The sequence below is a fragment of the Ranitomeya variabilis genome, chromosome 3 (assembly GCF_051348905.1).
Source record: "Ranitomeya variabilis isolate aRanVar5 chromosome 3, aRanVar5.hap1, whole genome shotgun sequence".
NCBI lineage: Eukaryota > Metazoa > Chordata > Amphibia > Anura > Dendrobatidae > Ranitomeya > Ranitomeya variabilis.
Genome location: NC_135234.1, coordinates 784098393 through 784111205, shown reverse-complemented (window position 1 = coordinate 784111205; position 12813 = coordinate 784098393). Strand labels below are relative to the sequence as shown.

At 49.7% G+C, this 12813-nt stretch overlaps 1 protein-coding gene across 1 annotated transcript in view; it reads right to left on the bottom strand.

The window, feature by feature from the left end:
* DNHD1 (dynein heavy chain domain 1) overlaps window positions 1-12813 on the bottom strand; it is a 458413-nt gene that overhangs the window by 226873 nt on the left and 218727 nt on the right. The window contains exons 20-22 of the mRNA XM_077299004.1: window positions 9621-9718; window positions 6664-9535; window positions 6455-6590 (exon numbers count right to left, since the gene is read on the bottom strand). Of these exons, the coding sequence (XP_077155119.1) occupies window positions 6455-6590; window positions 6664-9535; window positions 9621-9718 (3106 nt within the window). The remainder of the gene's footprint in view (window positions 1-6454; window positions 6591-6663; window positions 9536-9620; window positions 9719-12813) is intronic.

Genomic DNA, 12813 nt, shown 5'->3' with positions numbered 1-12813 from the left:
TTGATGTCTTTTTTAAAATGTGGTGCCCAAAACTGGACGCAGTATTCCAGGTGAGGTCTGACTAAAGAGGAGTAGAGGACAATAATGACTTCACGTGATGGTGACTCTATGCTTCTGTTAATACATCCCAGAATTGCATTTGCCTTTTTTGCTGCCGCATCACACTGTTGACTCATGTGCAGTCTGTGATCTATTAGTAAACCCAAGTCTTTTTCACATGTGCTGTTGCTTAGCCCTATTCCTCCCATTCTGTAAATGCTTTTTTCATTTTTATTGCCCAGATGAAGTACTTTGCATTTTTCCTTGTTGAAGACCATTGTAATAATTATAGGGGATAATTCAGGAGACTCTTTGCGTGGAACAAGACAACTACAGGACACAGTTTTATAAGTGGTAAAGTCTATATTATCACACGGTGATTCAAACAGGTGCAGAGAGAAACACAAGTCCACAACACTTGGTGCAAATAATAAACGCAGCTTAGCAGTCTATAGGAAACTTCAGAGGAAAATGCAATCAAGCAGAAAGTCTATGAAGCACAGTTATTCTTGAGGATACTTGACACGAATAAATCCTTGTCTTAGTCCAGGCACAGACAGATATGCTTATTAGGCAGTTCAAATCATATCTTAGCTCAACCAGGGAGGCCTGGTTAATAGTCTGAGGTTATTGCAAAGCAGCAACAGCTTACATGACCTGCAAATGCAGATGGAAGTAAACACGAACAGCAGATGAAGGAGGATTACTGGAAACTTGTGTATGCAGCAGGAACTCAGAGCAGAGTAGCAAGATCACCACACAGGTTCACAGGAGCAGGTGTATAGCCAAGGAGTAATCAGAGGTCAGGAGCTGGATGCAAGGCAGAATACTCTAGCACAGACTGAAGGCTGGGGTGGAATTTTATAGCAGGAGACACAGTGCACATGAGACCAAAGACGCCATTTTGAAAAAGGGCAGTAATGCACAAAAGGTAAAAAATGTTCAGAGTCCTGACAACCATCTGTTAGTTGCTGCCCACTGCTCCAGTTTATTTATATCTTTTTGAATCCTCTCTCTCTTCTCTAGCGTTAGCTATCCCTCCTAGCTTTGTGTCATCAGCAAATTTAATCAGTTTACCCTCAATTGCTTCATCTAAATCATTGATAAAGATGTTGAACAATACAGAACCCAGGTACCCCACTTGAGACGTTCTTGCAACTGGATGTGCAGCCATTTACAACCACCCTTTGGGTCCGATCACTAAGCCAGTTATGAATCCACCTAACAGTTGCATTGTCCATTCCATACTTAGTCATTTTTTTCAATAAGGATGGTGTGAGATACTTTGTCAAATGCTTTGCTGAAGTCAAGATATACTATATCTACAGAATTTCCCTGATCCACCCAGTCAGTTATTCTGTCATAGAAGGAAATTAAGTTAGTCTGACATCACTTATTAGTTACAAACCCACGCTGACTCTGGTTAATCACTTCATTCTTATCAAGGTACTTACATACATGTTGTTTAATAATTTGTTCAAAGATCTTTCCTGGTATAGAAGTCAGACTCACCAGCCTATAGTTCCCTGGGTCCACCTTCTTCCCCTTTTTGAAAATAGTAACGACATTTGCTCTTCTCTAGTCTTCTGGGACTTCTCCTGTTCTCCAAGAATGTTCAAAGATTATGGATAGTGGTTCAAAAATTTCTTCTGCTATCTCTTTTAGTACTCTGGGATGTAATTCATCTGGACCTGGAGACTTGAATTCATTTATGTTAGCTAAGTGTTTCATCGCTATCTTTCAGTTTATAGATATCCTGGATTCTTGTATTCCTTTAATAGGACAGTGAAAATCAGTTGTTACATTTTTTTCAGAGAAAACAGATGTAAAATAAGTATTTAAAATGTGTCCTTCTCAACATCCTTTCTTACCATTTCATCATTTACATCCTGTAAAAATCCAATAGCATCTTCGACTTTTCTTTTACCTTTGACATATCCTCAAAATCCTTTTTTATTGCTTTTGACGTCTCTTGCAAGCCTTAATTCATTGTCAGCTTTAGTAATCTGATTCATGCCCTGCAGCTTCTGCAGACAGCATTATATTCTTCTTTAGATATGCCTCACTCTTTCCATTTGATAAACATTTCTTTCTTCCTTTTTAGCATGTCTTTAAGTTCTGTGTTCATCCATCCTGGTTTCCTTAAATGCTTCCTATTCTTCCCTCTTTTTGTTAACGATTGTGCTTTGAGAATCTCATTTTCATGATTTCCCATCCTTCCTGGACACTTTTGTCCTTAAGGATATCCAGCCATTGGATCCCTCCTATTCTCTTTCAGAGTCCCTTAAAATCTGCCTTTCTGAAATCTAACCTTGATGTCTGAGTCTTCACAGGTCTTCCTCCTCTAGTTATCCAAAATTCTAAATTATCGTGGTCACTACCTCCTATGGTCCCAGCCACTCTTACCTCCTCAACCATTTCCTCCCTGTTTATAAGGATTAGATCCAAGGTAGCAGATCCCCGTGTTTTCTCCCCATACCTTTTGGTACCTTTCCTGGCCCATGTGCTTAACCTCGTGGTTCAATGTTTTCTGAAAAGCTACCCGGTGCTGCCGGATCTGCTTGTGAAAGAACGCCATCTGTCTGCCCATTTTAGAAAGTCAGCTACAGCATCAGCTGCCCTTGCTGTGCTTCAGCAGCGTTTGCAGCTTCCTTCTTACCGGCTGATGTGTGATGTCCCCATGCATTGGAACTCTACGCTGCATATGTTGGAAAGGATTTGTGAGCAGAAGAGGGCAGTTGGTGACTACCAACATCAACAAGGCCATCGATATTCAGTTCAGACTCCACACATAAGACCTCAGGAGTGGACATGGATGTCAGACATATGAACCATCTTACGAAACTTTGAGGACTTCACCAAGATGGTGAGCGGCGATGATGCCATAATTAGCATCACCATCCCGCTTCTCAGCATTCTAAAAACCTCTCTGCTCACAATTAAAGAAGATGTATTACAGGCAGAGCACGAGGACATGGACCAAGGAACCATACAGGGGGATTACACTCAGCCCAGCCTCATGTCTTCCCAATGTGGATTGGTAGGCAATGAGGAGGAACAGGAGCTACTTTCATGCACTATAGATGGTACTACAAGCACAGCTGTCATACCATCTGTTCAGCGAGGATGGCCTGAGGACAGGGAGGATGAGGAGGAGGAGGACAGGGAGGATGAGGAGGAGGAGGACAGCATGGTCAGTCATCCTGTTGGTGAGGACACGGAAGTCTTGGTTGTTTCTTTTTTGTTAGAAAAAGAAAAGAAAGATTCTATAAAGATACTATAGCAGCTGCTCTGTACACCTCATTCACACATGGCTCCACTCCGTAAACCTAGTACACACACGGCTCCGCTCCGTACACACATGGCTCCACTCCGTAAACCTTGCACACACATGACTCTGCTCCGTACACCGCTTACACACACATATGGCTCCGCTCCGTACACCAAGTACACACACGGCTCCGCTCCATACACCCCATACACACGGCTGAGCTCCATACACCCTGACCCCGTACACACACGGCTCCGTCCTGTACACCCCGTACACACACGGCTCTGTACCGTGCACCTTGTACACACACGGCTTTGCTCTGCACACCCCATATACATGGCCCCGCTCCACACACCTCGTATACACACGGCTCTGCTCCGTACACATACGGCTCTGCTACATCCACCCTGTAAACCCCTCCGGACCCCACACATAAACTTCCCCTCATTTGGCACCATAACAACCAGCACAGCAGATTCCTGCATACACTGAGGCCCCGATCATGTGACTCATGACTCCTCCCCTTCTGTGACCTCATCACAGGTCATGTGCACACAGAACAGCCTAGTGACGTCATTGCTGGGATTTATTAGCAGTGAGGGGCTGCGGTGGGACTCTCTGGGAGGGTGAGGAATGGATGGGGTCGGTGCATGGGGGCGCGGCGGCTTATCAGTGCAGTGCAGGAAAAGTAAACTCCTGGCCAGGACAGCGGGGCAGACTCAAAATTGGGACTGTCCCTCTGGATCTGGGACGGTTGGGAGAAAATTTGGGAGTAAGAGAAAGTTGCAGGAGGCGAGGTCGGGCCAGTAAGGGGGTGACCCTGATTTTTTTTGTCAAAATTCATCACAGGGGACAAATCTTGGTGTAAGGACTATGATCTTGACACAAAACAGCAGTCCAGCCAGTGGAAGCCGATGTCATCGCCCCGACCGAAAACAGCATGGCCAGTGAAATCAGATCTGACGTCCAGGATGGTTTGTTTTTTCGTTGGCTTTGTTCCCTGGGGGCTGCAGTGACCCAACATTACTTCAGTACTGGAGCGATTGTGTGAGGCAGAGAATGAACACCTCAATTGTGGCGATCGGGGGACAACGTGCTGACAGTATGACAATTGTTTCTCGCCCCTTACTCACCCTCTTAATCGCCCCCTTAATCGTCCCTTACTCACCCCTTAATCGCCCCCTTACTCGTCCCCTTAATCACCGCCTTACTCGCCCCCTTAATCGTCCCCTTACTCACCCCCTTACTCGTCCCTTTAATCACCGCCTTACTCGTCCCCTTAATCACCGCCTTACTCGTCCCTTACTCGCCCCTTTACTCGTCCCTTATTTGCCCCCTTAATCACCGCCTTACTTGTCCCTTACTCGTCCCTTACTCGCCCCCTTAATCACCCCCTCATTTTGTTTTAGACATTTGATTTTTTTTCAACACTAAAATAAATGACAATCACTGCACAGGTTTGGTGTCCGTTCAGTCATAGTGCGGAGGAGAAGAACAGCTCATGTTACGGCACAATGAACGCCGTAAAAACAAGTCCCAAACACCATGTTAGAATTGTGTTTTTTACCCCCAATCTCACCGCACGTTTCATTTTTTCCTGGTTTCCAGTCCACCATGTGATGAAATGAATGATGTCAATCAGAAGTACAACTCGTCCTGCACAACATAAGCCCGTACATCTATATGGCAGGAAAATAAAATAATTACAGCTCTCGGGAAAAAAGGAGAGAAAAAAAAAACAAAACGCAAAAATGGAAATTGTTCCCGTCAGGAAGGAGGTTAACAGCAGCGGGTGGAGATCAGACATCTGCGAGCCCAGATCCTGAGCCTGCATCCAAAAGGGAGATTCTAAACTAAGTGCTTAGCACACAGAGGTTCAGTGGATAGGATTGTATGGTGACTCAGTGGTTAACACATGGAGGTCAAGTGGTTAGCACATGGTGGCCAATGGTTAGCATGTGGTGGCTTAGTGGTTAAGATTGTATGGTGGCTCAGTGGACAGCACTGTTGCCTTGCAGCGCTGGGGTTCTGGGTTCAGACCCCATCGAGGACACAGGGTTTGTATGTTCTCCCCATGTTTCGTGGGTTTCCTCCGGATTCCCCGGTTTCCTCCCACTGTCCAAAGACTGATAGGGAATGTAGATTGTGAGCCCCGATGGGGACAGTGATGATGTCTGTACAGCGCTGTAGAATATGATGGCGCTATATAAGTGAGTATAATAATATACCGTAGTCCCCGGTGTAATATACAAATACCAGTCCCCTCCTGCAGCAGCGCTGCTCCAGCGATGACAGTTTTCTCCAGCCACTGACTGGCTGCAGCGCTCACATGGCATAACAAGCCCCGGGACACCAGCCATTGCTAGAACAGTGCGGACGTGAGAATCCATGGGAGGGAATGGCCGCTTAGTGGTGTCGCCGTGTCAGGTCCGGCTGTTCCAGGTCTCCCTGATGACCGAGCAGGTACCTGGGAGACTGAAGGATCCGGAGACCCAGGAACGGCGGCACCAAGAGATAAACCCACATAGTAAAGGCCTGTTCACACAGGCCACATCACAAGAGCCGATCCGCACAGGCCACATCACGAGAGCCGATCCGTCTATCGGCACTCAATGACCTGCGCCCGGGCACAACGAGGGGTAACAGGACGGCTCCATCCCCATGCAGCATGGTGTCGCTGGCAGTATCCAGCTGTACACATGGTCTATCAGCTGCCGATACTAGAATCCATTGGCCCGCGTGTACGACCCGGGAGGTGAGTGCCATGAGTCCATGTAAATGAGCATTAAAGGGCTTATCCAGCTATGTGATGAAAGTCTGCAGTCGCTTTATGTGACTGCAGACCACACTGGCGGTGACAGCAGGCGGTCATGTGACCAAGGTATGTGATTTGCATGCATGCGGTCACATGCTGACTAGATGTGCTGGACCTCGCTCAGTTCACTTATAATGTCCTTCTAGTCGGAATGTGAGTGGAAACATGGAATCCTGAGTGTGCGGTGCGCGAACTCTAAGGATTTGGAGGTCTGCAGTCACATAGAGTCACTGCAGATATTCATGTCACACCTGGACAACCCCTTTAACTCACCCTCCCCCATTCACATGATCATATCGACATATATACTTGTGGTGCTGTTCTCTTACCTCGAATTGAGATGACCCCCAAAAGCCCAGATGAGGGCGTACAGGAAGCTGGTCTGTGCCCGCTGGTGGTTGTCAGACTGGACACTCTGGTCGTTGTCAGGAAGAGTCAAGGCTTCTTTCGGAGACAGCGCTCCACCTGCAGAGAGAGAGTGGATGAATAAACTCCGCACCCAAACAGTCGTCCATTATTTCCATTTGCGCCAACCTACCTTCAGACCTGCTTGCTCCCTGTGGATCATCATCATCTGCCAGGGGTTCTGTCTGCTCCGGCAGGCGATAGGAGTTGTCCCGGTGGAGATGTTGGTCCAGTAGAGCTTGCAGGATAGAGCAGAAGGAGGAGACGTGGTGGACTCTATGTGCACTGTGGTGAGGCGACAGGACGGAGGCGCCATGTTCCTCCAGGAAGCGGAGGGTTCTGGGTATCAGATAGTCACTGAGAGATCGCAGCTTGTGCAGAGTGCTTCGTGTGACGCCGTGTCTCATGCACATGCTGGAAAGCGAGGCTGTCAGTATTGCCCTCCATGTTTCTTTCCCCTCACAGTGCACAATGCTGCAGAGCGAGGAGAGAGCAGGAGTAAGGGCTGCAGTGTCTGTCATCTCGAAAATCAACCTAACTCTGTCACTGAGGTGTAGTCGCTGACCACTGGCCAATGTTAAAACGGGCTGTGGGCCAAAGAGGCAAGAAATGGGCTCCACCCACTCGAGGGCGGCCGCCCCATCCAGTATTACCCACTTCTGGGCTGCAGACTCAGATCTGTGCAGGATTCTGGAGATCACACCATCCTGGCCTGTCCCTCCTCCGAGGAATTCAGCGGGACTTAGACTATTAGGGAAGAGATGGACGCAGTGCACGGACCGGTAGGATGGGCCGAAGGCAGTATTCACTGTTGCACTTGTGCTTGCTTCACTGGCAGTCACTTGGTTGAGAGCCTGCTGCAGAACCTTCCAGCATGTTGTCTTGCCACTGCCTGGAGGACCAGTCAGGAGGACTCCTGGACTCTGCTGTATAACCCGATAAAGCCTGGTAATGCTATGACTGAGTTCTGTGTGACCTTCCAGTCCAGACTCGTGAAGGTGAAGCTGTACTGCGTGAGACAGCTCAGCCGTGGTCTGACTGCAGGGCAGTGAGGACACAGACATCGGGAACACAAGTCCCAGAACATCCATCAGATGTCTGGACCAATGGACTGAGGCCAGGAGAGCGCTCATCACACTCGACTCCTCCTGTACACTGGCACTCCATGTGCTGCCATCAGAATCCAAGTCCGGGGGTGATCGTTGAGGGCCCAAGTCTCCAGCCACTCTCTTGGATTCTCTGTCTGACCTCAGTGACACAATGGCTTTCTGGACTATACTGTTCAGGAGAGGAAGGGCGCTCGCTGCAGTCACTGTTCCCGATTCCTGGGCTAGTCTGAGGAAACAGGACAACTTCTTGGCCAAAACCAAATGCTCTTGGAAACCTGCAGACAGAAGAGCAAGTTCCGCGACGTTCTGCAGGTCTGGAGGACAGAACGATATTGGTCTGAGGAGAAGACGGAGGTTACCTGGGAGGGCGAGAGAAGAGTCTATGTGAGGAAGAGTCATAAAGCAGCCATAGCCCCTCATCACTGACCACGGTCTATCCTCCATTTGGATGTGTCCTGGTCTCTCCTGTCTTCTGATGATATGCCCCAAATTACCTTCTTGCTTCATCAAAGCTTGACAGGACATCTGGATATTGTCCAGTGTTTGCCCCAGTGATGCAAGCACATGGCATTTCAGTTTGTGGGCATTGTCCAGTATGAGCCACGCACCGGCCTGAAGGGTGCCCTGCAGATGAAGCATCAGTCGGTCAATATTCAGCCCAGCCCAGCACTTCAGCACCACGACCTGACGCCCAAGGGCACTGCCGAGTGACAGCAGGGTTTGGGTCCTGAGGCCTTCATCATACCCAATCACAGCTCCACACTGATAGTACTCAAGTGCCAGGATCACACCCAAAGATGTCCTCTCCGAGACAGCTGTGTCCATGACCTTCATGTCTAACCCGACATACTCATATTCATATGGTAATAGAAGCCCCAACACATCCACAACACAGAGAGGAGATGCGGGCACCACTGAATCTTCGGTGTTTGCTCTAGGTTGTGTCTCACTGACATCTCCCTGTGCGTCTGATAGTGTGGGCGCCCGGTACTTCATCAGCTTGGCCCAAGAGAAGGAATCCAGTGTTTGCATCCCTGAATCCAGCAGAAACGATGTCCTGTCCCGCTGCAGAACGGCCAGGCTGATCCATGCAGATATGAAGGTCTGCTCCTGATGGAGAGACGGACATTCAGGCTTTGTCCTATTCCCTTGTCTTAGCATCTGTGCCAGGATATCCACCTTCATATTTTGCTGGTCTCTGAGCTGTGACCTCTTCTCAGTGAGAATCATGTTCTCCATGTCTTCGCACCACACTACCTCCTCTGTTACGATCAGGCACTGGAGGTGATAGGACCTGCCGTGTAGCGTCCACCGCCTCAGGTCTTCATGGTCAATGGCCCGGTGGAGGCAACTCTGCCGGCCCTCAGTCAGACATGCTATCAGCTCTTCTTTAAGACTTTCTCCAACTCTGTGCTCCAGTTCTATCAGCCACGAGACCGTCCTCGGGTTCCAGATAATGGGCGCTGTTAAACTCAGGACCTCTCCATATTTCCCGATCACAGCCACAGTTACATGGTTGCCAATAAGTGGGAAGGGGGAAGATTCGGTGGACTCAGGGCGGAAAATGACATCAGTGAACTGTGGAAAGCAGAGAAGAGCACTGTTCAGACGATCAGGAAGATCAGAAGAGGCAGCGAGGACATCAACCACATCCTGATCACTGAGGAAGAAGAGTCGTGGGAAGTCCCGACGGGAGACACTCAGTACAGCCCCTGTCATCTCCATCATCTTCTCCATGACAATGATGCCCCTCTGAAGGGCAGAGCACAAAGAATCACCATAGAACTGCCACTCTCGTCTCTGGCTGGGGGTCAGGATGGACAATACCAAGGGATCGAGGAGCGTTACTTTCAAGAAGGAGCGATAACTCCTGTCCACAGACTGGAATCCCGATGCCTGAGATCAACACAAGGAGGTTAGTGCTTTGGTCGTCACCATGTCACAATGATAAGGGCTTACAAACTGTGAGATCGGCACTTACCGTCTCTAACTGCAGCATGGATGTCTCCAGCTCATGTTGAACCCTAGTCAGGAAGACCCAGAATCTCTGAAAAGTGACCCACAAGTCCAAAACATGGCCTGAAAACGAGAGAAGAGACAGAGAATGAACATGAAGCTCCACAGAAACTGACAGCAGGAGTTCCACAACCTCCTATCACCAGACGAGCACGGCAGCAGCAGGCGCTTCACATCCTCCTATCACCAGTGGAATATGGCAGCAGGCGCTCCTTTATGACATGAGGAACGTGCCAGCATACATTCTGAGTCCTTCTATCACTACAGTAACACATCGACAGGTGCTTCATGTCCTCTGATCACCTGAGGAACATGGCAGCAGGCACTCCATGTCCACTTATCACCTGAGGAAAATGGCAGCAGGTGCTGAAAGTCCTCTTGTCACATGAGAAACATGGTAGCAGGCGCTCCATATCCACTTATCACCTGAGAAAAATCGCAGCAGGCGCTCCACGTCCTCTCGTCACCTTAGAAACATGTCAGCCGGCGGTCTATGTCCTCTTAACACCTGAGGAACATGGCAGCAGTTGTACCATGTCCTCTTATCACCTGACGAATATGGCAGCAGTCGCTCCATGTCCACTTATTACTTGAGCAACATGGCAGCAGCCGATCCACGTCCTCCTATCACAGGAGGAACATGGCGGTAGGCACTCCACGTTCTTTCACCAGCTGTGGAACATGGCAGCAGGCGCTCCATGTCCCCTTATCACCTGAGGAACATAGCAGCAGATGCTCCTCGTCATTTTATCAACTGAGGAACATGGCAGCAGGCGCTCTACGTCCTCCTATCACAGGAGGAACATGGCGAAAGGCAATCCACGTCCTTTTATCAGCCGTGGAACATGGCAGCAGGCGCTCTATGTCCTCCTAACACCTGTGGAACATGGCAGCTGAAGCTCCACATCCTATCACTGGAGGAACAAGGCGGCAGGTGCTCCACATGCTCTTATCACCTGAGGAACATGGAAGCAGTTGCTCCACGTCCTCTCATCGCCTAAAGAACATGGCGGCAGGCGCTCCATGTCTTCCTATCTCCAGAGGAACACGGTGGCAGAAGCTCCAAGTCCTTCTATCACCGGAGGAACATGGCAGTTCCTCTTATCAGCTGTGGAACATGGCAGCAAGTGCTCCACATCCTCTTATCAGCTGTGGAACATGGCAGCAGGTGCTCCACGTCCTCTCGTCACCTGAGAAACATGTCAGCCGGCGGTCTATGTCCTCTTAACACCTGAGGAACATGGCAGCAGTTGTACCATGTCCTCTTATCACCTGACGAATATGGCAGCAGTCGCTCCATGTCCACGTATTACTTGAGCAACATGGCAGCAGCCGATCCACGTCCTCCTATCACAGGAGGAACATGGCGGTAGGCACTCCACGTCCTTTCACCAGCTGTGGAACATGGCAGCAGGCGCTCCATGTCCCCTTATCACATGAGGAACATAGCAGCAGATGCTCCTCGTCATTTTATCAACTGAGGAACACGGCAGCAGGCGCTCTACGTCCTCCTATCACAGGAGGAACATGGCGAAAGGCAATCCACGTCCTTTTTCAGCCGTGGAACATGGCAGCAGGTGCTCTATGTCCTCCTAACACATGTGGAACATGGCAGCTGAAGCTCCACATCCTATCACTGGAGGAACAAGGCGGCAGGTGCTCCACATGCTCTTATCACCTGAGGAACATGGAAGCAGTTGCTCCACGTCCTCTCATCGCCTAAGGAACATGGCGGCAGGCGCTCCATGTCTTCCTATCACCAGAGGGACACGGTGGCAGAAGCTCCAAGTCCTTCCGTCACCGGAGGAACATGGCAGCTGCCACTGCACGTCCTCTTATCAGCTGTGGAACATGGCAGCAGGTGCTCCACATCCTCTTATCAGCTGTGGAACATATAGCAGGTGCTCCACATCCACTTATCACCAGAGGAACATGGCAGCAGGTGCTCCACGTCCCCTTATCACCTGAGGAACATGGTAGCAGGCACTCCACGTCCCATTATTACCTGAGAACCATGGCAGCAGGTGCTCCATGTCCTCTTATCACCCAAGGAATACGGCAGCAGATGCTCAATGACCTATCACAGGAGGACCATGGCAGCAGGCGCTCCACATCCTTTTATCACTTGAGGAACCTGGCAGCAGATGCTCAATGTCCTCTTATCACCAGAGGAACATGTCAGCAGGAGCTTCAAGTGCTATCACCACAGGAACATGTCAGAAGCTCAATGCCCAATTATCACCTGAGGAATATGGCAGCAGGTGCTCAGCATCATCTTATCACCTGAGTAACATGGTGGAAGGAGCTCCATGTCCTCTTATCACCTGCAGACTATGGCAGTAAGTGTGGCACCCCAGGAGTTCAGGTACCACAGTGGTATTGCTTTCCTCTCGGGGAGGGTAATGCCATGCCTGGAGACAGGAGGGGTCCCTTTGGGAGGTAACCTTACATGCAACACATTCTGACTCCAGGCCAGAAGGGGGAGCTCTAAACCCAGTTTAAGGGGAACCTCCCTATAAACATCCTGGTCTGGAGGAGGAGTCAGTTAGTCTGGTGCAGACAAGCAGAGAGTTGACAGTTGGTAGCAGACAGTGAAGGAGTACAGAAGGACCTAGGAGCTAGAGAAAGGCTGCGACTGGGCCTCACTAAGCTGAATGCAGACACCGAGCACCGGGAGCCTGAGGTTGTGAGGAACTACAGGTCCCACGGCAGAACCGGAGGGCAGGAAGCTAAAAGGGACTTGTCCACATAATAACTGAGGTACAGCAGCAATCAAGAGTCCAAAGTCACCATGGACAGAGACCCCAAAGAAACAGCTCAAGTTGCCTACCGTGCAGGTACTGTCCCTGGACAGAGGAAGAAAGAGGACCTTGTTAGACAACTACAGGCAGCAAGGGACTACAGACCAGCGCATAGTGGAAGGCTCCCAAACTGACCTGTCAAGGGGATTTCTACTTGTCTTCAGGCTGCCTGGACTCCATCTACACCTGTTGCCGGTACCCTGGACTGAGGCTGCTTAGCACCAGTAAACCAGGTAAAGACTGCAACCCTGTGCCTCCATTTACTTGCTGGCATTCACCATCCCTGCCAAAGAGCCGAGAGCCCTGGGGACACCGCTTCACCTGTGGGAAGTGACACCATCTTTGCTGGCATCGCCC